Here is a 24,786-nt window from a genome sequence, read left to right as displayed (position 1 = left end):
CAGGTAAGAGGAAAAATACGTATTTTTGATTTAGGGAAGAACTGTCCTTTTAAAGTTTTCATTTTTGCAAATCTACCTTCTGTTGCACAGCAGGCAAAAAGCTTGACAATAACTCAGCATAGTTAGTACAGCACAGTAAATCTTCCTTCCATGAATCACTCTTGATAAAAGAAATGCTTGAAACTGGAGTTAAAGTTGTATTTAATGATGTTGCAGCAGCAGAGAAGAGTGTGGAACTTTATCGGACAGATGTGGGCTGTGTGAACAGAAACAATCTAGCATTTACCCAGTGGTGTGGAATGAGTGGTCAAATTCTCGTTGAACCTGTGGTCAATGTACCATGTCATCCACTGTGTTTGTGTGAGAATGGGGTATTACCGATGCACTCTGTGAACTCTCCCGGGGCTGCTTGGTGAAGTTCAAAACTCTGTAAACATGGCTTTCCCTGGTAGCTTGCCATTTTTAAAGTTTAAGTTTGACAACGGCAGCGTACTGTGCTTTCTGTGCTTTTAGGAAATGGTAGGATGTTTGTCTTTATGGCACATTATTGTATCCAGCTACAGTATCTGTCTTCCTAATGGACATACTCAGAGGCTGAGCAGATGGTAGGATATTAGTGGCATATCTTTCATCAGTTGATGTCCCTTTTGGGACATCTCTGGTAAAGTTGTTTGGATGCCGGCTTGGCAGAGATGTATTTTTTAACTTCAACCATCATCCAAAAGTTTAATTTTGGCCCGTCAAACTCCAGCAGTTTGTAACAGTTTAGAGAAGACAGATACTGTTGTCTCCAATCTCATTTTAAGGCGCTTGTATAGTGTCCCAGTATGCAAGAGTTTATTAAAATGTGTGGCACACTCCAAAAGTCAGGAATTAAATGATGAGTTGTCAGTGTGGAGCCAGATTTCCGCTTGGTTGCGTCTGGCTTGCATAAAGAGTCAGCAGGGAGGAAAAATGGCAACTCCACCCAAACAAAAGTTTTGTACAAACCCTCATCCCCTAAGCCCTCTACCCACAATCCCCTGTATCTCCCCACAGCCCTGTGTTCCTGACAAGTGAGCATCATGACTCCCCCCGTGCTCCGCTGCACAGTTTACTTCATTACCATTGAAATTTGACGCTTTGTGGTTTAAAGCAAATTGTAATAATTATTTCATCCTTTCACTCTGACACCGTTGGTTAAATGCCGGATCAAGTGTGTCATTTAGTGTGCCGCAGAGATATGCTTAACACTGCAGCAGCCAACAGTGGGAGTTAAGATCTGTTTACAATGGAATACAGTTCAGTTAAGCCCCTTTCCCACTGGACGAAAAACCCCTCTAACACCCACTAACATCTGGCTTTTGTCTTTTGTGAGAAAGGTTACAATCGACGTTCGTTCCCAGGACGAATGACTCTGCAGTAGTCACGGGTATTTATCGGCTCCAGCTCCATATAGCAGGGATGAAAACATGACACCCATAATTTTCCAACCTGGTCTCACTCCTAACTCGTCAAGTGCCACCGTTTGATCACTGGCCCTCGGCATCAGACACACCAGGGAACTACTGTAGTTTAAAGCAAGAAAGTCTGCATGGGGTGAGTGGGATGGGAGGTGGATGGGTCAAACTGGCACTGGACTTTCACCTTGAAGCCTTCCTTTCTTGTCCCACGAGACTGTATGCATTTAACAAAAGACTGCCCTTTTACCTTGAACACAGAAATGTATTAGTTTGAGACAATGCATATAACAGGCACACAATGACACGCTGCCCCTGAGTGTCCAAAACTGATGCTGGAGGGGTAACTAGTAGGGGTGTAAATCACTTGTTTCATCACGTTACAATATCATATCGATTTTTTGGACAACAATATGATATTAATGATATTACAAAGCCTGCCACAATATGATTTCGATGCAATTCAGGGGCCTGTCATAGATATGAGATGATATAATATGCCCATTTCACACAATTAGATACAGAAGAAGCTGCCACCCCCATCCCCCCTCCTTTTTTTTGTGCCGTTGGCCATAAAAGATAAAAACACATAAATAATGTAAATAACTGTAATCGCTTAAGTGCAGTAAAGTTTACTTTATACTGACTCCACTAACACACATCACACAACACATTGAATAAGTTAGCCTTCAGGGCTTTCTGCCAGAGAGCCCTTAATGGAAGAAATGTTTTCATTTTAACCCAAACCATCATGTCAATGCTCAGTAAGAACGGTCAGGGTTCATAGACATGTCAGTTGTTTTTTGCCCGTCCTCCATTATTAGCTCAAGCATGTTTACATTGCATGAATTAGCCTAGCAGCTGGCAGACTTTACTCCATTCATAGCATAACAAATTACATGTAATGTTAATATTTTTCTTACTCACCCTTGGTTTAAGTTACTGCATCGCCTGACAGAACAGCTTGGTTGAATTTTAGCCTTCATGTTCGTTTTTTAGCTGAGCATAGTTGAAACAGAGCAGCTAACGTTGCTGTGGTGAGAAGTTAGTGGAGTGAGATGTCTGGCCAGATACATATGTTGTGTTTTACATATGCCATGTTCTCTGTCTATTGACCCCTTTTTTCTCCAAAATCGAATACATTTCCACATTGAGTAAACAACGTTATCCTTATTGTCTTTATCTTGGCTGCTTGTCATCAGCTGCCTGCTGCTGTCTGATGGTGACACAGAAGTGTAGCCTAAAGATGACGATATATATTCACTTTGGATCGATGATACTGGATCGTTGATCATTGAATGGGCGGCACGGTGGTGTGGTGGTTAGCACTGTCGCTTCACAGCAAGAGGGTTTCTGGTTCGATCCCAGGAGGGAGCCCTTCTGTGCTGAGTTTGCATGTTCTCCCCATGTCAGCGCGGGTTTTCTCTGGGTACTCCGGCTTCCTCCCACAGTCCAAAGACATGCAGGTTGGAGATGAGAGGTTAATTGATGACTCTAAATTGTCTGTAGGTGTGAATGTGAGTGTGAATGGTTGTCTGTCTCTGTGTGTCAGCCCTGTGATAGTCTGGCGACCTGTCCAGTGTGTACCCCACCTCTCGCCCAATGTCAGCTGGGATAGGCTCCAGCCCCCCCGCGACCCTCAAGGGGATAAGAGGTTACGAAAATGGATGGATGGATGATCATTGAATCCAAGAATCAGAACAATGGATTGTTATACCCCTAGTATCTAGCAAGTCTTATTTTGACGTATAGGGTCACTGACCAAGTGTCAGTATTTGACGAGTTGGGAGTGAAAATGTATTAAACTTTCACCCCTTTTCTGGCGCAGTATGATACCTTGCAACTACAAATTCCAGCCGTCTCCATGCATGCAGCGCTCAAACATTCTATCTCAGTCTACAGCAAGTAAAGTAATAAGTAATAGATATAAAAAAAGAAGTAACCGTCACAGTATTTTGCTGGCCTACATGCTGCTTTCTACTGTTTATTAACCCTGTTTCCTGGCGCATTTGTGATGTTGAATGTGACACACCAGTAGAAAAAAAAAGCCTTGGTCTACTGGCAATGGGAAAGGAGTCTGTCACCTACTTTTAGCAGGTTTTTCTGCATTTAAAAAAACTGCATATACATGCTTATTTTGGTGGGAAGAGGTCGTTACTATTAGTTATTCAGAGGGAACTAATGGCAAGTATTTACAGCATAACAGTAAAACTTAAACGCACAGTATTCTATGAATTAATATTATTGTATCTAATGCACACAGTCAACCCCGTCTCACTCTGAAGTTGTCGAAATCCGATGCTTGGGCAGTGACTTGCGGTGTCAGACACCAACGAAAAAGCCATCCTTTAATGTCGGCATATACGGGGAATTGCTGCTATAAATTAACGGCGCACAGTGGCATCAGGGGAAATGCAGCGGGACAAGAACGAAAGTTAAGATGGTGAAAGTCTGAGTGGGGCAGGTGAGAGGGGTAGTGGATGGGTCCAATGAACTCTGACTTTCACCCGGGAGAGCAGTGTTTGTGTCCCGTAAGATTATAAAGCCAAACCCTGTTCTTTTTTCCTAAACCTAACCACATACTTTTGTTGCCTAAACCCAATCGTGTGTTAATTGTTACATAAAAAAAAGTCTATTTGCTGTGTTGTACTGACGTAGTGCTTTTATTTTGAAATAAACTATATGTAAACAGTAAATGTCCTGGGAAAATGGAAGTGTATTTTGAAAGAAGACGATGCATGTAACAGGCGTAACTTAATACGGCGTCCCAGAACGTCAACAACCAACGCACCCAGAGTACCATGCACGGTGTATCTGCACATGTAAAGGTGGAACGTCCATGACCAAACGTTGATATGTGACGAGGTTAGAGTGAGAATGTGTTGCCACAGTCACTGATTATTCGAGACAACCTGGGTAAAAATACAGTATGAGCTACATCAGGGGAGCTAGTTTAAGGGGACACTCACTCATGATGGATCCAATATTTTCTATATTATTTGACAGGATCAGTTTTTGAATTGGAATCAATCAATTCAATTCAATTCAGTCCGTTCCACCTGGCTCAGTTCCAAACCCAAGCAGACGTTAAATGGATTAAGTATTAAATCACGCAGGCTTTATTCCTAAGTAACAGGTTAGATACCCAGAGAAAGATTAGTATTTTAATTTCCTCTCCCGTCTAATAATCCAGAAGACGTAGGTGGTAGTTTCTGACATCAGACACAGATAAGATCTGTTTTTCTTTGTGGCAAGATTGTGATATCAAGAGGAGCAGAAAATAGTTATTGCTCGCCTGTTGCAGTAAATTGTTCTATATTGCCACTATTTTTGTAATAACCTTCAGTGAAATCTGCAAGGAGGTGCACTCCTGTTTCTGTCTCTGTCTATATCTCTCTCTGTCCGTCTCTATGTGCATCTCTGACTCAGCCGCTAATTTCCCAAAATCCATTTTCTGCATTTTCCATACTTTTAATCAATATGTTAACATTTGACAGCACGACTGAAACGAGTGTTTATAGTCTCGGTATTTGCTTTCCCGACATCAACAAACCTAACTCGTCATTAACAGACCATGTCTCTGTTGTCTTCATCACCAAAGGAAGCAAATAACAGCGGCTCTTAAAAATGCCTTTGGCGATCAAGCTGAGTCTAGTGGAGTCGCAGGACGACGGTATCCTTCGCTTTCATAGTCATCTGTTGTGTTGTCACCATTGAAGAAAGATGGAGGAGGAATAGGGACAGCATGGCCTTTAAATACAGTCAGTCCCCAAAGAGTTGAATGGACTCATCCTGATTAGCTGAGCACAAAAGTGCAGATTTTCACTGTGCAGACGTGTGAAGATGAGCGCTCAAGATTAACTCATACCGTTGGAGAGTGGAGCCTGTGTTAAATAGAGCAAGGCGGTAGGTTTTTGTGTATATCCATTCAGACATACTGTATGTTTGCATATGTAAACCACTCGCACGAAAAATAAGCACATCAAAATCAGAAAACACAAGCTAAATCTGTTTTAAATAGCAAAGTCTATTTTCTGCCTTTGGGCAACAGCATTCCCAACAGCTGAAAGATAACTGTGTGTTTTCTCACTGAAGATTAAGTATGAAGTATGAATTCACATGAATATAAGGAACAAACAGCTGGGTTGAGACTTGGTATTTCTCACTGGGGAACAGCATTGCACCCTCGCAAGTTTTTTTGCTCTTGCAGCAATAAAACTGTTGTGCCTAATTTAACCCATTTGAGCAGCGGTGGAGCTGCAGGGCATGCATCTCTGCCACCTCCAAACCAGATTAAGCTGTCAAATATGCTTTTAGAGTATTTGATTTTTCCCCCCTACCTGTCAGTGTGATTTAGAGCTGCGTTGTTTCGAGGACTTTTTTTGGGTTGTTTTGTGAGAGACTCGGCACACATCCGTCTTCAATTGTTTCCTTATTATCCATATTTTTAGCTCTGAGAAGACTGGCTCCAGTCTTTACCGTTTTACAGCGTTTTCTCTGGCTGTGTTCTGCTGTTAATTCCAAAAGGTTGCGGAGGGAATATATATTTAAGTCCTTGATCGCTGACTGTTCACACTTCTCCCACTATCTCTTCTCTCTCTGAAATGCGTGATGGCCACTAAGTACGAACATCTGGCATCTTAATTTTGACAAGATCATTAAGAGACAGAGTACTCAATAGATTACGCTCAATTCCTGATTAAAGCTGAGGGCAGTAATGGGTAATTAGGATAATGAATAGCATTCATTTAGAATGTGTGGACTTTAATTTGTAGTGGTGATGTATGGGCAGTATATAATGTGTAAGAAGATGTATGTGCAGTTAAAGTTCTTGCATACTTTTTTTCATTATTCTTTGATGTCTATAAACCTGCTTACTTTGTATTTTTAACCCCATATACAGGAGTGAAATGTCAATGCTTCAGTACTTAATGGTGTCATAGAATTTCCATCTGTAATTGCCCAGAGAATACAAACACAGTCGACCCTTAGTGTTATACGCTGCTGTCATATGCCTACGCTCGGGGATAAAGCTGACACACAGGTGTTAAAGGGAGAAAAGATAATATGTAGACATCCCATTCATAAAATTTAATCTGATAGCTGAGGAGATTAATTATATTTAATTTTAATTGGAAATTTTTAAACACAAACACACTTCCACGCTGGTGCCTAATGCATGCTTTTGTCACTTCTTTTAAACAGTGGCGCTCACAGAAATTTGTTACAGGGGTGGACAGGTGGGGTCACTGAAAATCTTGGCGTGACACACCAAAACATAACCAAGTCATAATCAGGAATTCGATTATCTGTTGTAGTTTACAGGCTGGTTCACGAGCCAGCATCCTTTACTGTCAAAAGAGACATTTTTGGCCAGAAAAGGAAAAAACAAAATCTGTCTGGAGCCGCAAAACATATTTTGCCTCGTATTAAAGTAACACAGCTTTTTAAGTCGAATTCAGCCTATCAACTGTGGTGGCAAAACAACTATTTAATAAACAGTTAAAAGAAAAAGTCTTCACACGTCGGCTGTCTTTCTTGAGTTCTATTAAGCATTCGCGAATGGAGTCTCACACACAATACAAACCGCATGAACAGTCAGTGAGAGTGAGCCCCTGATGTCCTCTAGCCCCCTATTTCTCCCTAGTTCTCAAAACACATGCACGTCCATAGTCAAAATATATGACGCTCAGGTGGTTTGACATCCCAAGACTCAACATCTCTGAGACTAACAAGGGCACTTGGTGTGGGAGCCTCTCTGGAAGCCTCACCTTTGACCTGTTTGCATTAGGCCTCTGCTGTATTTCTTACTGCTGTCACAACAGGGGTTAACTGAGCATATACACATTAACTGAGCACATCATAAAATAAAATCATGGCAAGTCGCTACCCATAATTTTCCATCACACAACATTACTAATAGGTCTAACTGAGCATTCATTAATGTGTTTCAGCATAACGTTGCTATTCTGCAGTGGGCTATTTTTGATTATTTGGTACTTTCTGCCAGAGCTGCAAAATAGCTGTGTTGCAGCGAAAGCAGCTCAAGTCGCTCGTGACGTCACATTAAACACACACAGCCTGTGCTGCATTCAGGCGTTGTCACGTAAATATCAAATTTAAGCTGTAAACCTAGGGGAAACACTGTCAGTGGTTTGGGTTCGAGTGCCTACAGTGTGATTAGTTAAACTGGTGGTAAGGAGAGCAAATGAATTGCATTCCTGCTAATAACAAACGTTCCAGAACACAAAGAAATTGTATAAGTATGTGCGCTTGTCCACACTTGTGTATCGATTCAACATGGAAGAGGACACTCTTGTAATTTGTGCTGCAGTGTGGTACCTGCGTGGATGTAGCCACTGTCAGGTCTGGGTTCACGATATCCTCCGGGGCCGTGAACAGCACAGGGAATATTATCGGCTGGTGCGGGAGCTGCAGCTGGATGGGGAGAGGTTGCAGCGCTACTTCAAGCTGAACATAGATCAGTTTGACAGCTTGCTGCTTGTTTTGAAGTAGGAACGAATGTGTGGTAGGAAAAGTTTCCGAGGATGTTTTCTGAGTGTTGGGTTCCACACAAGCGATGGACATCTACATTCCAATTGGTTGCTGGTCATTTGCAGCTCAAACACATCATAGCTAATTTGCACAAAGTTAACTAGTCTTCAACTTTCGTTTGCAGCTCAATTCGCCGCACACCGCCGCTCATTGCTTTTGCAGCTCAAAACGCCTCTAGTCGCCACATGTCCATTGAAAATGTATTTGTGTGAACGCACAGTAACTTTGCAGCGTTGAAGATTGAAGCACACAAATTTCCACGCACTATTAGATTCTCTATTTCCCCTGAGACCTCTTCCTTTTTGGATATAGAATACACAGCTAGCCCAGCAAGGGAGACTCAAGACTAGCCTACTGTAGCCATACCTAGAGATGTTTTTAGAGGAAAAGTTGCCAGGCCACAGATGTATGATGCACAGTTTAGTTGACGAAATGTTAAAGCATTTTTTAAAATAGGTACAAAGGCTATGCATTTTTACAATTAAAGAATGTAAGAGTTACTTTCAGCCAACAATTAAAATTAAAATGCCACAGGTTGTCTACCCCTGGGCTAGTTGAAAACTATGTCAATATGTGGAGTTAAAGAACTGCATACTGATTTACTTTGGTTTTTAGGGCTGACACCTTCTGGTAGATATGCTCTATCCAGCCAAATCCTCATTGGTTGGACAATCGCTGGTGGTACTTAGATAAGGCTGTGTGTCCACCAAAGCTTGGGTGGACTGATTTCACAAAGTGTCACCATAATTTAAGGTTGGATTACAAAGCTTCTGAAGGGGTAGGATCCCACTGGAGCTCTCAGTGGAATGACAGGATGGCTAACGTTACCTTCTGGGCCAAAACACTAAGGCAGCATTCGAGAGATATTTAATATTAGCAACGTTATGTCGTATAAAAGATCATCAACCCCAATTGTGTTATCTTCTATAGTGTCCATTCTGTCAGATTTTTTTCATCAGTCTTGTTCAACACTGTTAAAATAGACTTGTACATAGAGCTTAGAGGAAAAGCTCAGCTTCAGTGATACAATACTCAGTTTTTTTTTTAGATAACGTTACAGTAGAAATCACATTTCTTTTTCACTTGCTCGAGCAGACAGCTGCATGAGGCATTCCACCATCAAACACACAAAAGACAAATATACAGCTTTAAAGGAGCACATTGAAGGAGAACAATGATAGTAAGGAGCAAAACATTTATTGGGAACAAGCCTCCTCAAGTTAAGAGGAGACTCATGAGTACCCATACAACCTGTTTTCATTCAGAGAACTTGAAGTGAGGCTTCAAAATGACCATGCCCAGCATATTCTCACTCTGACCTCGTTGCATATCGATGTTTGTTCATGTACCTTCCACGTCCAGATATGACGTGGAAGGTACCCTGGGTGCGTTGCTTGTTGATGTTCTGGGACCTTGTGTCAAGTTCTGCCTGTTACATGCATTGTCCTCTTTTAAAATACACTTCCATTTTCACAGGAAATTTACCGTTTACATACAGTCTGTTTCAAAATGAACGCACTACATCAGTACAACACTGCAAATTGATTTTTTTTCCTTCAACAACAAACACACATGGTCGGGTTTAAGAAAAAGGAACAGGGTTTGGCTTTATAATCTTACGAGACGTGAACACCGCTCTCCTGGGTGAAAGTCCGTGTTTTTTGGACCCATCTACCACCCCTCCCACTCGCCCTACTTGGACTTTCGCTGCTTTAACTTTCATTCCTGTCCCCTGTCCTGCTCTGTCGAGCGCTGTTAAACTATAACGCTGACCGGCTGTGTATCATGCCAGACAGCTTTTCTCGTCAGTGTCTGACACCACAAGTCACTGCCCAAGCACCGGATTTCGACGACTTCGGAGTGAAACTGGGTTGCCATGCCAGTTGCTCCCTCGTCCAAATTTAGCCTAACTTTGGAGCATTATTTACCCTGCTTCCCGACAAGCTTTGCTGGCATGGTTGGCACCATTAGATGCCCTATACCACTACTTAGTCTAAAAAGTTAGTCCACCACAGCTTCCTAAAGACCATAATGTCAGCCTCCAATTGTTTTCACCAGAGGGAGCCCATCAATTGTATCAGGGAGCCATGGCCCCCCCGGCTTCACCGTGTGGCGTCACTGCTTTTAAACATAATATATTCAATAATAAGTCATAACTTAATGCATGTTTTTAATGTGTTTTCAGTTAGTGATCAGCTGCCAAGCTGGTAATTATAGAAACAACGTCTCAATCAATAAAGTTGCTTCAGTGCTGTCCAAAAGGCTGTAGCAGACCACTCAACCTGTTCTCATAGTGCTGCCATAGCAGAATCACTACAGAGGACCTGACTTAAAGTATCTATCTGAAATGCAAATCCTCCCTACTCCCTAGCCCTCATGTCTTTGGAGAGTTGTCCGGCCAGATGGAGCTGGTGGCCAGCGCTAATAGCTAACCTTAAATCCCTTTCATTCAACCGTAGAGTGATGCATGACAATTCTAAATTACAGGCGGCTATTCCCACTGCTCCGCCTCAGTGTGATGAATGGCTCCAATCTCGTTCTGGTGAGGACGTTAGCCTTACATTCATGTCATACAGAAAACGGATCTGAGACTGGAGAGCTTTTCTATTGAATGTCGAGCATATGGCACTTTGTCCGGACCACACGTGTGAACAATGCACGTTTATTGCACATTTATTATTTTTTCAGCGTTTGGCAGCAGCTCTCCTAAGAGATCAAAAATGCTATCGCTCAGTTTGTTTTGCAAAATTTCTGCAGCCCATAGAGAGCTGATGTAGCCGTATTTCATGATTCATTTGTAGCCTTTGTGTGAAAACTGCCTTCATTCAACCTTATCAGATAGTGATCTTAATAAGATAACACAATCTTGCACATATGAAAAGGCTAATTATGAGAAAGAAATCTCATAATTGGAATAAAAGAACCCTTTGATTACAGTTAGTGATGTCACTATTCCATGTGGATTGCACATTGTGCTGTTAATCATCAAATAGCTTTACACTGAACAGCCCTATGACCTGTCAGCCCTCCTTTGACTCAGCTGACAACTCTGTCAGGATATATCAAGTCCATAATTGCTTTGGCAATTGTTTGTGTATAAAGCAGAGAGGAAAACATCCTTGAGGTGAAAATTAAATGCAGGGAGGTCTGTAAATTAAAGCCTGACATGAGTGTGAGGGTCTTCCAAATGTCATAACACATAATCCCCATCTACCTGTTCTCTCCGCGTCTGCATTCAAATCTTATGCTTGATGTGTTTCGCCAAAGCCTTGGTAAGTGGAGAGCAGCTGCAGCTCTGAGGGCCTTCAAGGCTTTGGAAGTTTCACATTTGGCAGTCTTGTGCTTTTCAATTTGATATTTTATTGCTGGTGATGAGACATTGCAAAAAAGAGAGAATCATATGAAAGCATGCTCTCCATATGCACCCACTAACTGGTTTTATCCAGTCCAGAGCTCTTCCTACAGTTGACCCGGCAGAGGAGCTTTGTCAAAGTATTTAAAAAGCTACAAAATTGTGTTTTGTTTTTTCCACTTAACTCCTGTAGCTGTAAAGGTGTCGAGTGAAACAGCGAGCTGTTTATTAGAACTGACATTCAGGCTAACATCCCTATTTCTCTTGTCCTGGCCTCAGTAATAAGTTTCATGCTCCTCCAAACATCTCACATTGTTAAGCTCTGGCTCTGGCCTCTCTTTGTATCTCATTTTGCCTGGTCTAATTTGTGACTCGATTTCCATCCTAATTTCCCTGTCCTGCATTACATAACCGTTATTAAAACCCACCAAATGAGGCCTTTAATTGCTTTCATGACCCGTGGTTTATTACAAAGGAAAATCTTGTTTACTGCTGATCTCAGGGACCATGCAGAAAGAGATGTATTGACATGCAAGATTATTTCGTTGGGTTCTATTGTCAGTAGAGCAGTCAGACACTGCCCAGTCTGTACAGTCAAAACAACGCTGAAGGGGCCAGATAAACTCTCCCAGAATTTATTTTCCAGCACAGTCAGGGTTAGACAGAATAACAACATCATCATTAGTATGAGTGAGTGTGCAGGATTTTAGGATTGTAGTGGCATCTAGTATGGACTCCTGGTTAGAATTCCTTCAGTATTCATCGTTCAGGAGGTTTTAACTGGGAGCTGAATTATCCACAGAGGTCTCGTCCTCTCCAAAACAAATAGACCAGGTGATTCCGCCTTGTAAATACATTGAATGAAGCTGTTTCGTGTTACAAATCAGTGTTTCTCCAACGCTGTTTGGTATGTAGGAGATAGGCTGCCTGCTGATGTGTGCTCACCTTTTTTCTGAGCAAGACGTTCAGGATGTTTTTACCAAGAACTGAATTACCAGCAGAGGTCTCCTCCTCTTCAAAACAAACAGACCAGGTAATTAAATCCAGTGAAAACACAGAATAAAGCTGTTTCATGTTACAAATCAGTGTTTCTCCAACACTGTTTGGCATGTAGGAGACAGGCTGCCTGCTAATGGGTGCTTACATTTTTTCTTTTATACCTTGAGATAAAAAAAACCCGATTTAAAGTGCAAACTTTGAATGGGCATATCTCATGCCCCATATGTCATAGAGACATGAAACTTTGCACAGAGATGCCTCTCCTCATGAGGAATAAATTTGCGTCAAGAACCCATAACTTCATAGATTTTCCGTTTTGAATTTTTTGAAAAACACTTAAAATCAGTCTCTTCCTAGGAAGTTTGACCGATCTGCATGAAACTCGGTGAACATAATCTAGGGACCAATATCTAAAGTTCCCTCTTGGCAAAAGTTGGAAAACTTACTAAAACTGAGCTTCTATAAGGCAATGAATATTGCGGAGGGCGTGGCTCATCACATAAAGGTGTATAACATCTCAAGGGTTTCACCGATCACCACGCAACTTTGTAGGCATATGACCACACATAATCTGAGGGGACCCCTCCATTATTGACCCCATCAAACAAAATGGGGGCGCTAGAGAGCTAATTTCTTATCTAGGCCTAACCGCCATATCGATTTTTACTAAACTTGGTAGATATGTAGAACAGGACGCCTCAAGGTGACTGGAGAAATTTAACTCTAATTGGCAACTGGGTGGCGCTATAACAACAGAAAAATGCTTAAAAATGGCTAAAATGCGACCGATCGCTGTGGCTCCCCCTGTGGCCCAATGTTTTGGGTTTTTTTTCTAATTTTTGGTATGACTAAGTCATGGTATGGTATGCTGTACATAATCATGGAAACTGTCAGTGTGTCATTCTATCAGTCAGTCAGTCAGTCTGTCTGTCCCACGTTTTTCTACTCACTGACGTGGTCAATCTATGTGAAACTGCACATAGGAACTGAGGACTGGCATAGGTAGAAGGTGACAAAGCTACCAATGGGTATGGACTAGTTATTTTGAAATATAACATAAGGCCACAACAACATAACCCAACAAACAGCTCTAGGAGGTTGCATTGATTTACATTGTGAAGCGTTCGACCTCTACTCAGTAAAAATGAGTATTGGGTGCAGGTAAATTCTAACGTTCTGATGATGTGTTGAAGGTTACTTGTAGCTTTCAGTGAGAAACGATAATAAATATAGCTGTTTGAAGGAGAAATTTTCACATCAATGTAAAACAGACATTCGAGAGGGAATTATGATTATGATCATGATATATCATGTATAGTAAACTTATTTTTTTATGATTTTTTTTAAACAAATGTACCCATTTACTCAAAATAATTGGCAACTGTTTTGAGAATTGTTATGTCATTTTTCATGTATCACATTTATTCTAGCTCCTCAAATATGGAGATTTGCTTCTTTTAATTATTCTAAATTGATTGAATTAATATACAATTGAGTACTTTTACTTAAATACTCAACCACATTTTCCTGATTCCATTTACATACTTTACTTAAGTAACATTTTCACAGTTTGATAGAAATGCATTTACTTAATTAAAGGATCTGAATCTGGTCACATACTTTTTATTATTCATTTTATTAAACCTTTATCTAATCAGGTAAGTCTCTTTGAGATTACAAAATCTATTTTTCAAGGAAGCTCAGGCCAAGATAGCAGCAAGTGTTTCAATATACATGCAAACATTAACACACAAAACTAACACACAGTACCAGCTTGCAGTCCAGTGCTGCAAACAACATACGCTCAAACATTAAAACACATAAAAACAAACACATACAGTATCAATGAACAGAATGAATATGACACTGAACTGGCAACATACTACACCACCTCCCTGTAATTGCCCCTTTTACTTGATTAACCCAATCCAGTGAAAAGAGCTGGCACCTCTGATTATGAGTCTCTGTGTGCAGTGTGTCTTTCCTGTAACTGGTATATCTGAAGGCATTTGACCACTGAGAGAAGTAGAGACTTGTCTACATCTCTTTTGACACTGACAAAACTTGTTTCGTGATTCACATTTTTCTCAAACAGAAAATACTAAACACACATGTTAAACAGTCTGAACCCTGAGCACTGGTAGGCCCTAATTGACTTTTTCTGTAGCAGAAACACACCAACACCTACAGACAACTTTTTTACTGTGTGTCATCATGCCTCGCACACCCACAATCAATCCCACAGAGGTGCGCACAGAACACGAGGAATCACAGATGAGTCAGAGTCGGCCGTCAGTGAAAGCGGTGAACACTGCTCTGCAAACTGTGAAACAATCTCAGAGTCTCTAACAGTCTTCATTTTGAAACAACAGAGCCGTTACATCGATACTCACAGAGGAGAAATTACCGCAGCACTCGCATCTTTGAGAAAAGTGATGTGTCGGTTGTTCGGGGCGACACATTTTCAGCATGTGGCTGATGTCTGAGAGTGTAAATTGATTGTTGTTTCCTAGCCCCAGCAGGGAAACCCATCAAATATTCAAATAGGAGCATTTTTCCATAATGACTATGGACTGTTAATAGTATCAATTACTGTATATGCATCCATCTCTACCGTTCACGTGGATGGTAAATAAGTGCTGTTTCCCAGCATCTAATGATTCACTCAGTGGGATACAATATATAACATGACAGTCACCGAGATGACATGTTACCAAAGTGTGAATCTCAGATGCTCTTGCAAGCATAGGGGCAGATTTTGGGGGTGACACAGGGGACATGTCCCACTCAATATTTAGAATGTGCATTTGTTAAAATCTTGTAAAGTTGAGGATCCACTTCAACAGTAAGAGCTGGTTGTTGCTGAGGGAAGACTGGAGGAAACACGGCAGGAGCCACTCCAAGAGGTATTTTCCATCGTCACTTTTGGCTGTGCCGAATCGAGCCATGCCGCACCGATTTGCATTTCCATTATCAGTTTAGACGCGCCATGCCACACCGAGATGGACTTCTCCAGAGTGGGTCCAAAAGCCAGGTCACCTGCACTCAAGCGGGTCGGGGTGACGTCCCGCCAACTGAAGCCAACCCCAAACGACCCTGCTTCTCCCCCTCAACAGTGTTGTGAGACTCTACTCACCTCTGTCTGCAGGACACCAGAGAGAAAAAGGCTTTTTTAAAAGTCTCTGTGTGTTCAGCTGTCAGCACTTTTGGAGCTTCTAACTGAATCTCTGTGGTTTGGAGTTTAGCCTCTCTCCTGTGTCCTGTTTCTACTTTAGATATCTGCTTTATTTTACTGTTTCATGTGTGGTGTATTAGAAGTTGAAGATGAAATTGAAAACTCAACATTTCCTTATTTTGCTGCTTCACAATAAAAGTTTTTATATAACAAAGTAACAGGGACTTTTATTGTGAAGAGTCTATAGGAAATGAAATGTGTTTATCACTGAATTAGCAGAACTTTCTTGTCAGTTTTTCGTCAGTAAAGGCAAGTCTAATAATACTTGCAGGGAGGAAAGTGAAAGCAGAAACAGCCACAGTGAGATGTTCAATGAAGAGCTGCAGACAGCAGTCTCTTACTGCACCTCTGCAAACAGCTCACCACCAACAGGTGAACTTCTTTTACCTGCCCTGCTGTGCCATGAAAAACACATGCATCAGAAATAACAGAGGACTCTAGCTGTGGATCAGCCCGCTGCTTAAAAATGTCATCACTTAAGACAAGCCATCATCAGTTAAAAGGCCTGTTTCCACCACAGGAACTTTGGGGTAATTTTACGGGGCAGTTGGTGCGTGTCTCCACCGCAGGAACCACCCCCGAAGGACAGAGTTCCAGAACTTTTACAGGGGCTAAACAAGTCCCTGCCTCGGGGTAGGTACTCAGAACGGCCCCGAAAGACTCCTGGCTGGGGCTTGGGGATTACTTGGTGCTGATTGGATAATACTCAAGGAGGGATGTGACGTCAACAGAAAGCAACAAAATAGCCGGCATTTTTAAAACTCAGCAGACGAGGGTTAGCTTGTTCATATAGCTTCCGCCGACATGCAAAAAAGCTCACTAAATGGCCCGTGAAAAAAATATTTGTTCCAGCGGATATCTTAGTTACAACATGATTGAGCTAGCAAAGCAGTTTTGTGTTGCTATGTGTGGTATTTATTCAGTTTTGGGAAATCACGATGTCTAGAAAGCATCAGCTGACAGGGACAGCTAACAGCAGCAGCAAAGCTAACATCAGGACGTCATCTGTTAAAAGCCTCCCGTTGTCGGATACGACATGAAACTACTCCAGTTAGCTCAATCATGTTGTAACTAAGACATCCGCTGGAAAAAATATATTTTTCACGGGCCATTTAGTGAGTTATTACAGACACCGCTATCGGCTAACGGCGTCCCTACGTCGCCCCGGTCAAAATGGTCGCGAAACAATTACGTCACATCCAGAGCCCGTAACTTTACAGGAACCTTCCTCCTACTCCGCTCTCTCAGTGGAGACACAGCGGTTGAGAGGACCGAACGAGAGGACGTTCCTGTAGTAGTTCCTGCCCCCCAAATAGTACCAGGAACTTCTTCAGTGGAAACGGGCCTATAGACACACCTTTAAGTGGGTAGCCTTGTTGTAATGGAAATGCAAATCCCTGCCGTGCTGGGCTGACAGCCCATACAAAACCAAGCCAAGCAAAGCCAGCCCATGACTGTCGAAAAAGGATATAATACAGTCCCTCCAGAAAATCGTGATCGCAATAACTAACGCAAATTCAACGAAAGTCCGCAATATTTGCGGGAGCTTGCCATTTTTCAAAAGTCCCGCGCATGTGATGTCATTTGAAACGTCATCAGACGCGTCATCAAACGCACTAATGGCATTGCAGTATGGAAAAACGCTCTGTATTGTGACATAAGAATCTGCACTGTGTAAATGCATACAATATGTGTTGAATTTATTAAAATGTTATGTTTACAGAAGATGTAGCTTACATGTTGTTTTACAGTCATATTGTCTGGTTTGAGAGCTACAATATTCACTCAGGATTTTTTGCAACATTATTGGAGTCCATGTTTTGAAACTAATTAAATAAAACTAAAGAAAAGAACTATAAAAAAAATATTTGCAGCTATTTTTGTAATATTCAGTACGAATATTCTAGCAAGTTATTACATGACCTATTTTTTTGGAGGTAGTAATTTAAAATAAATCACTTTTTTTTCTCGTTTTTTTTCTCTTTGCCACAATTTCTGCATAAAAATGCTGCAAAATTTATTGCAATTTTTGACAAAATTGGTTGCAAATTCAAGGTTTTTTGGCCGCGAGATCCTAGAGGGATTGATAATACAGCCAGCAACAGAAAGATAAAATAAAAGGTGGAATTCTAGTCTGTCAACTACAGCCACTGCTGGTAAATAATAATATCAGAGATTTCAAGAATACATCATAATTTTACAAGAAATAAAAAGGTATTTTGAGAATACAGTCACAATATAATAGGTGAATAAGCATGTGCATCTGTAGCCTACAGATATTTAGACAGAAAGTTTGGACTGCAGTCTGGCATCTTTCTTCTGACCTGTAGCTGTGTCTGTGCTTCTCAGCGAAAAGCTTGAGGAAGCAGATGTGAGCTGCACTTTATCAGAGGTGGTAAAGTTGATGTTCTGTGGACAATATGCCACACAACAATGATTTTGAGATAATCAGAAGTGCTTTCAGTTAGTTTCTGTTTCCACCTCCAAGTCATAGGAGTGCACAGCCACATCCATGAACTTTGTCTCATCCAGAGAGATTCCAAAATAGAGCACAACAGTAATGTAATATACAGCAGACTATTTATTCTTGAAATATTATATTATGACTTCACTGTCATTGAATTACTTTAATCTTGTAATACTACAACTTTTTATGTCTTCTCAGAGAACACAGATGTGGGTTGGGTTTTGAACATAAAATCATGAGCAGAAATCTTGCTGAAACACAAACAAGCAATTCAAATGTCCAGAGTTTTGTAAAAGAGCAAACAAACAAATGTATCCTTGACATTATTAGGTGCCAGGTGCAAGTTCAAAGAGCTAACTTCCCCAAACAAAAGGCAAAAAAACAGGAGGGAAGAGTAAATCATGCCTGCACGTGTGCTGACTCAGCAGAGATATTGTACAGAAGAAAAAATATTTGAAAGTAATATAGAAAGCCTGAGAGCTTCACTGCATTATATTCAATTATATTTTTATATTTTGAATTGTCAACTGCTGCCTGAATTTTTTATGCTTCCCTTTACATAAATAAAGACATTTCCACCATAAAGTGGTGCAGAAAAATTCACCGGAATGCAGGAAATGAAGGGTTTAACCCTCATAACACCCCCAAACACACACACGCACACACACACACACACACACCAATATTGAAGAGAAATGTGCACAGTTGCTGGGAAGACACTGACTTTAAACGCATGTGGTTGTGGCATACTTCTGCTCTTCACACAGCTGCCTTTCTTTCTTTTAAGACACTACTGTACTATCATCACTTGAAACACATCTTCAAATGTAATTGTTTCACTCTCGGACCTCTGTAGTTTGATGGTAGTAAACTGGCACTGACACCGCAGAGCGATGTTTTGAAATGCAATGAAACGGAATCTCTCATTAGTGTGATGTATTACCGCTGTGTTGGGTTTGGGAATTCTGATGTAGCTTTGTTATTAATATTTTGCTGACAGACTGGGGTTGTCTAACAGTGCATTACTACATGTGATTGCCAACTGGCAAACAAATTCTTCCCATTATTTAGAGATCCTCTGACAGCGGTCCTTAAAGCAGAACCTGTAATATTACACTGGCACAAACACTGCACAAAGATACCATAAAATTACTAACTGAGTCTGATGGAGCACTGAGCAAAATGCATTGTGCCCTTGTCAGTGTCAATAAAAGGTCCTTGATCATATATTTTTACGGAGTGCCACAAACACTTTTTTTTTGTTTTTTCCTTCGTTTTTTCTGGGTTTTTCCCGTTTTTCACGTTTAGGCTAGTGGTGTCACAAAACAGAATTGAGGTAGTGGAAGTGGTTTCCAAAACTTAAATTAGATTCCAAGGGGGCCCCGACCCACACTTACAACCAAGTAGAAGATGAAACACCTTGCGAAGTCAGCAACTTCGGCAAGTTTTGGAAAACAATTTGTTACTGTATGATCGGAATGTAGGCTATACAAACTACAGATGGTTGGAGTAGCGTAAACTCATGAGCAACTCGGTTGAACACAGCCTCAAAATATTTAAACAAATCGACTTACCCGAACAAAATCGACCAGAACTTGAAGACCTGGTAGGCGCCTCCTGTTTTTAGCATTTCTTCTCCGTTGATTCATCAGACGGAGAAGAATAAACATAGCACACGCCACAACACAAGCATTGGAGCCAGCATTTTCATTGCGTCACTACTACGCGTGATGTATGCCTGCACGCCGGCCCACGCCCACCCCAAGTCATCACTGCTGCACTGTTGCATTTTTACAGTTTTCCAGATATCTTAGTGTTGTGATCATTTTATATTTGGTGTTATAGCATTAGGTGGGAAATGTGTGCTTATCCCTAATGACATCAACTACTCATATTATCCCTGCACAATCTAATCAGTAGCATTTAATTACTCTATGTCATCCAGCGTTTGGAGAATATTTCTCTGACCTCTTTGTCTTTCCACTATTTTCTCCTCTGATTAAGGATCTGTTAAGCCTCTTAAAAGTCCTCCTCATGACTCCTAGCAGTTTTTCACCTTAGCTCTTTTAAGGGCTGAGACACTTTATGAATAACTTTTATCTTTACAAGGACCAAGTCCTTAGTTTAAGGGTGAAACGTGTTTAGTAGAGGAGTAGAGGAAAGCCGCCAAGCTAATTTATACAATGTAAAATGCCATAGGCTTGTGCTAAAAACATTAGCATGTTGTATTTGTCGCAAAAAATGTGTCCCAACAAAAGACAATTGTTTTGTCTGTGAATGCTGCGAGTTATAGTGAAGCCAATTTGTGTACGTGTGTTTGAAATTGTCTCTATTAAGCCACGTTTAATGTGTGTTTTGGGTTGTTTTTTTTAATCAACTAAACTATACAGGACTTCACAGAAACCCTGCTGCCGACTAGTGTTTTGAAGGTGTAACTGCAGAGTGACACAGTCACACCACTGCACAAGTATAAATGCTCACAACAGTGCAGGCTACATGCATAGACTGTGCACATAGCTGATGGACAAGTATAAATCCTGCTTAAATGTCCCTAAAACATAAGCACTGTTCCTTTAAAATTACTGGTAAGTCACTATATCAAGGACTGTGTTACTTTATGACAAAACAAAGACAAAGTGACAGACAGATCATGGTTTACTAAAGGAACATTTCAAAACATTATAGCAATTAAGTAATTAAAACTTGTTACTATTTATTTCTGTAACTCACTTAATCACATTCTAATTGCTCATATGTCAAAAGAAATATTATCATTATATGAAATGATGAACAGCATTTTTTGCCTGCTTCCAACACATAAGCTGAGCCAGCAGAAAAGTTTATCAAGTGTAACCTCGTTGTTTTCTCTACATAACAATCTTTTGTTTACTTTTGAGATGTATAATGCAACCCAAATCACAAACAGTAGGCTATTAAGTCTCTAAGTTATTAATGGTAAGTAAAATTACATTTTTAATGGAGTCCAGCTTTGTTATAGAATGCATCTGCTGTTGTTGCATTTATGCTTAATTAGTGTTTCTTATGCTGGGGGAAATATAATTCATTAAAAAAAGCACTTCATAAATTCAATGCTGTACCATAAATTAGTGAATCTGAAATAAGGATATTGGAGCCAGTGTTCCCCTTCAGATTTGTGTGTATGCTCAGGTGAATGGGATTTGATTTGTGAGGAGTTTGATGGGTATTAATGCTAAAATGGAAGTTAAACTAAAACTGAAGGCTGAACCGTAACTGAAAATCTAACATCCTGTGATTAAAGCTTGTGATATCAGTACAGCTTGGTCATGGGACAGATTTATAATTAACCTGACCTTCACCACTGACTTCACAATTATGGGTAAGTCTCACTGCCCTCATCTGAGATTCTGAGTAAAACTTTGAGATATTTCTGCTCCTCAAATCCCCTCTGTTTGTAATATGTAAAACTGCTCATTTACTACCATTTTTAAAGGAGCAGTGTGTAGAATTTAGTGACATCTAGCAGCTGAAACTTTTACCATGTGCCCAGCATGAGCGCCTGGTTAGAATTCAGTGTTTCTTCAGTGTTTATTGTTAAGGAGGTTTTTAGCACGAGTGTGTTTCTCTGACACTGTTCAGCTTGACACAGGCCATCACCTGCAAATGTGTGCTCATCTTTTTTATCTGAAAACTTAAGATCCAGTCAATCAGGAAGTTTTTATGGGGAGCCGAATTATCCACAGAGGTCTCTTCCTCTCCAAAACAAATGGACCAGGTGATTAAATCCTGTAAAAACACTGAGTACAGCAGTTTCATATCAAAAATCGTTGTTTTTCTGACACTGTTTGGTAGAAAAGCTGCTAACTACGTTGACCAATGTGTGAATGTGAATGGCAGAGGTGGGAGTAAGTCACACATGTGCAAGTCAGCCAACTGCAACAGCAAAATCCTGCTGTTACATTAACAATCTAATGAGATCAGATACAGTCGTAGACTACAACAGCCTCAGGGGACATTTTCACAGCACTTTTTCCTTGTAATACTTTAAGTACGTTTCCTGATTATACTTACATACTTTTACTTAAGTAACATTTTAAATGCAGGGATTTGACTTGTAACAGAGTATTTTTACAGGGTGGTATCTGTTGCTTTTATTAGAGTAAAGGACTTAAAGGGATAGTGCACCCAAAAATGAAAATTCAGCCATTATCTACTCACCCATATGCCTATGGACGCTCAGGTGAAGTTTTAGAGTCCTCACAACACTTGCAGAGATCCCAGGGGAGAGGAGGTAGCAACACAACACCACCTAATAGAGGCTTACGGCGCCCCAGATTCAAACGTCCAAAAACACATAATTGAAACCAGAAAATATCTCCATACTGCTCGTCCGTAGTGATTCAAGTGTCCTGAAGCCCCAACATAAAAAGTTGTGTGGAAAAACGTCATTTGAACTCTGTTTTTAGGCTAAAAACAGAGTTCAAATGACGTTTGAGTGTGGACGAGCAGTATGAAGATATTCTGTGGTTTCAATTATGTGTTTTTGGACGTTTGAATCTGGGGCGCCGTGAGCCTCCATTAGGTGGAGTTGTGTTGCTACCCCCTCTCCCCTGGGATCTCCACCAGTGTTGTGAGGACTCTAAAACTTCACCTGAGCCTCCATCGGCATGAGGGTGAGTAGATAATAGGTGAATTTTCATTTTTGGGTGCACTCTCCCTTTAAGTACTTCCTCTTCTGCTCCAAGCCCTCTGGTCAGGGTGAAAGACTCCTCTCACATACCTGCTGCTGTCAGAGAGCAGGTGAGATAGCATTGCCCAAACACAAGCCAAGCAGGAAGGGAGAGCCAAAAAAAAAAGTCACGCCAAGCACACATACACACACTCACAGTTAGTGAACTTATGTTGGGACAGCAGGCAGGAACAGTCGTTACGCACTGTGGCAGTATCAAAACCTAGTCCAAGTAAGAGGAGAGCCTGAGCATATAAAGCTAGCAGCGCATGTATCAGCTCCCACAGTGGTGAGTGTGTGTGTGTAACGACCCAGAGCTGGTCGCAAAGCACGTTCAATACTAAGTGAGTTATTGAAAACTTAACTTGCACATACCACACAGGTGGAACACAATAAAAGCACACAGTGACGCTCATGATGCCGCTGTACATACTGCCATTCCTCCCCTACCTCTCGTGAATGGCTCTACCTAGAGTCAGAGCTTGGTTTGTCTATTCTGGGCTACTGTAGAAACATGGCGCTGCAACATGGTGATCTTCGAGGACGCGCTTCCTATGTAGATATAAACAGCTCATTCTAAGGTAACGAAAATATGACGATTGTTATTTTCATGGGATTACACCAAAGAAGCTAACTTATTGTATTATATTACACTGCTGTCGATACATCCTTCTAAATCCTGCACACTGGAGCTCCAAGTTATTTGTTTCTGTTTTTCTCTCCAATTTGTAACGGACAAATCCCCACACACTAAATTGCTTCTCACTGCTTATACACTCCTTGTTGGCCTGGGGAAGGTGTAGACATCTCACGTCTCCTTCGATAAACATGGAGTCCCCTGCCACTCTTTTCCACCTGTCAGTGTGGAGCCTCACCAGGAGAGCATAACACATGTGGAGTTTTGTGTCTGGCTCGAAAAAAAACCCAAACAAACACAGACCTCAAGTAGTGAGATAAGCTGTAAGGATGATTCCAAGGTGCCGCTTTACAGTGTTTCATATCTTTAATCACATAAAAAAGAACCTCCATGTTTTCTGTCTCCTATCAAATGAGATAATTGTCGTCTTTTGTTCTTCTGTCTTTGAATTCCTCAGTATCCCACAGCCCACTTCTCCTCGCTCATCGCACTATATTTGCCTCCTTGGTGCCGCCTCGTCCTGATTAAAATGCGCACGCTGACCTCTGCGCTTTACTCTCTTCTTCTCTCCCCCTAATTTATGCCTTCCTCCTCACCCTCTCTCCTCATCTCCCTCCCACCACCTCTCCTCCTCTCTCTCTGTCTCTTCTTTTCTTGCAGTGTCCTGAGGGGCTGAGGCCAATGAAGGATGGCTCAGGTTGCTATGACTACTCTAGGGGCATTGACTGCACGGATGGCTTCAATGGAGGCTGTGAACAGCTGTGTCTCCAGCAGCTTGTGCCCCTTGAAGATGACCCCAGTTCCAGCAACGTGCTCATGTTTTGCGGGTGAGAATAACCAACGTTAAAAAAAAAAAGAAAAAAAAAAAAGAAAAGAAAGGTGTCTGCAGACTGGAAATACAACTACCTCATAAATAGGCTTCGTGAGTGATATTTCAATCAGGACATTCTTCCTTAGGAAATGAAATGTGTAAACAGGAAATACCTGAAAACTGACTTTTTACCTCCTGCACAATATCCAGCGATACATTGAGTCTGTGAACGCCCCCTTCTTCATCCTACACGTTCCACTGAGCTGATATACAGTACCCGGACTGCTTTCTTCCACCTCCGCAACATCTCCAGCACTGAGGTCTTGATCCTTGCATTTGTCACAACCTGTATTGAGTACTGTAACGCAGTTCTCTCTGGTCTCCCCACCAAACTCCTTAAAGGGAAATTTCGGTTTATTTCAACCTGTCTCCTATTGTCCTAAATTTGTTTCAAGTGACTAGTGACATAAAAATAATAGTTAGCATGTTAGCCGTTAGCCTAGATACAGCCTGGGCGCATAGTAGCATCAGACCTGTTAAAACGTAATTGAACGGGCATCCTTTCAATGCAAAGTTAGTCCAC

The 24,786-nt window shown here is 41.2% G+C and overlaps 1 protein-coding gene across 1 annotated transcript in view; it reads left to right on the top strand.

Moving 5' to 3' along the window:
• The window catches only part of LOC126395591 (astrotactin-2-like), a 434,195-nt gene that overhangs the window by 267,192 nt on the left and 142,217 nt on the right, over positions 1–24,786 (top strand). Inside the window, exon 12 of the mRNA XM_050053178.1 lies at positions 24,053–24,219. Coding sequence (XP_049909135.1) covers positions 24,053–24,219 — 167 coding nt within the window. The remainder of the gene's footprint in view (positions 1–24,052; positions 24,220–24,786) is intronic.

This window comes from Epinephelus moara, chromosome 9 (assembly GCF_006386435.1).
Source record: "Epinephelus moara isolate mb chromosome 9, YSFRI_EMoa_1.0, whole genome shotgun sequence".
Classification (NCBI taxonomy): domain Eukaryota; kingdom Metazoa; phylum Chordata; class Actinopteri; order Perciformes; family Serranidae; genus Epinephelus; species Epinephelus moara.
The sequence above is the reverse complement of the archived record's forward strand: the minus strand, read 5'-3'. Positions and strand labels throughout refer to the sequence as shown.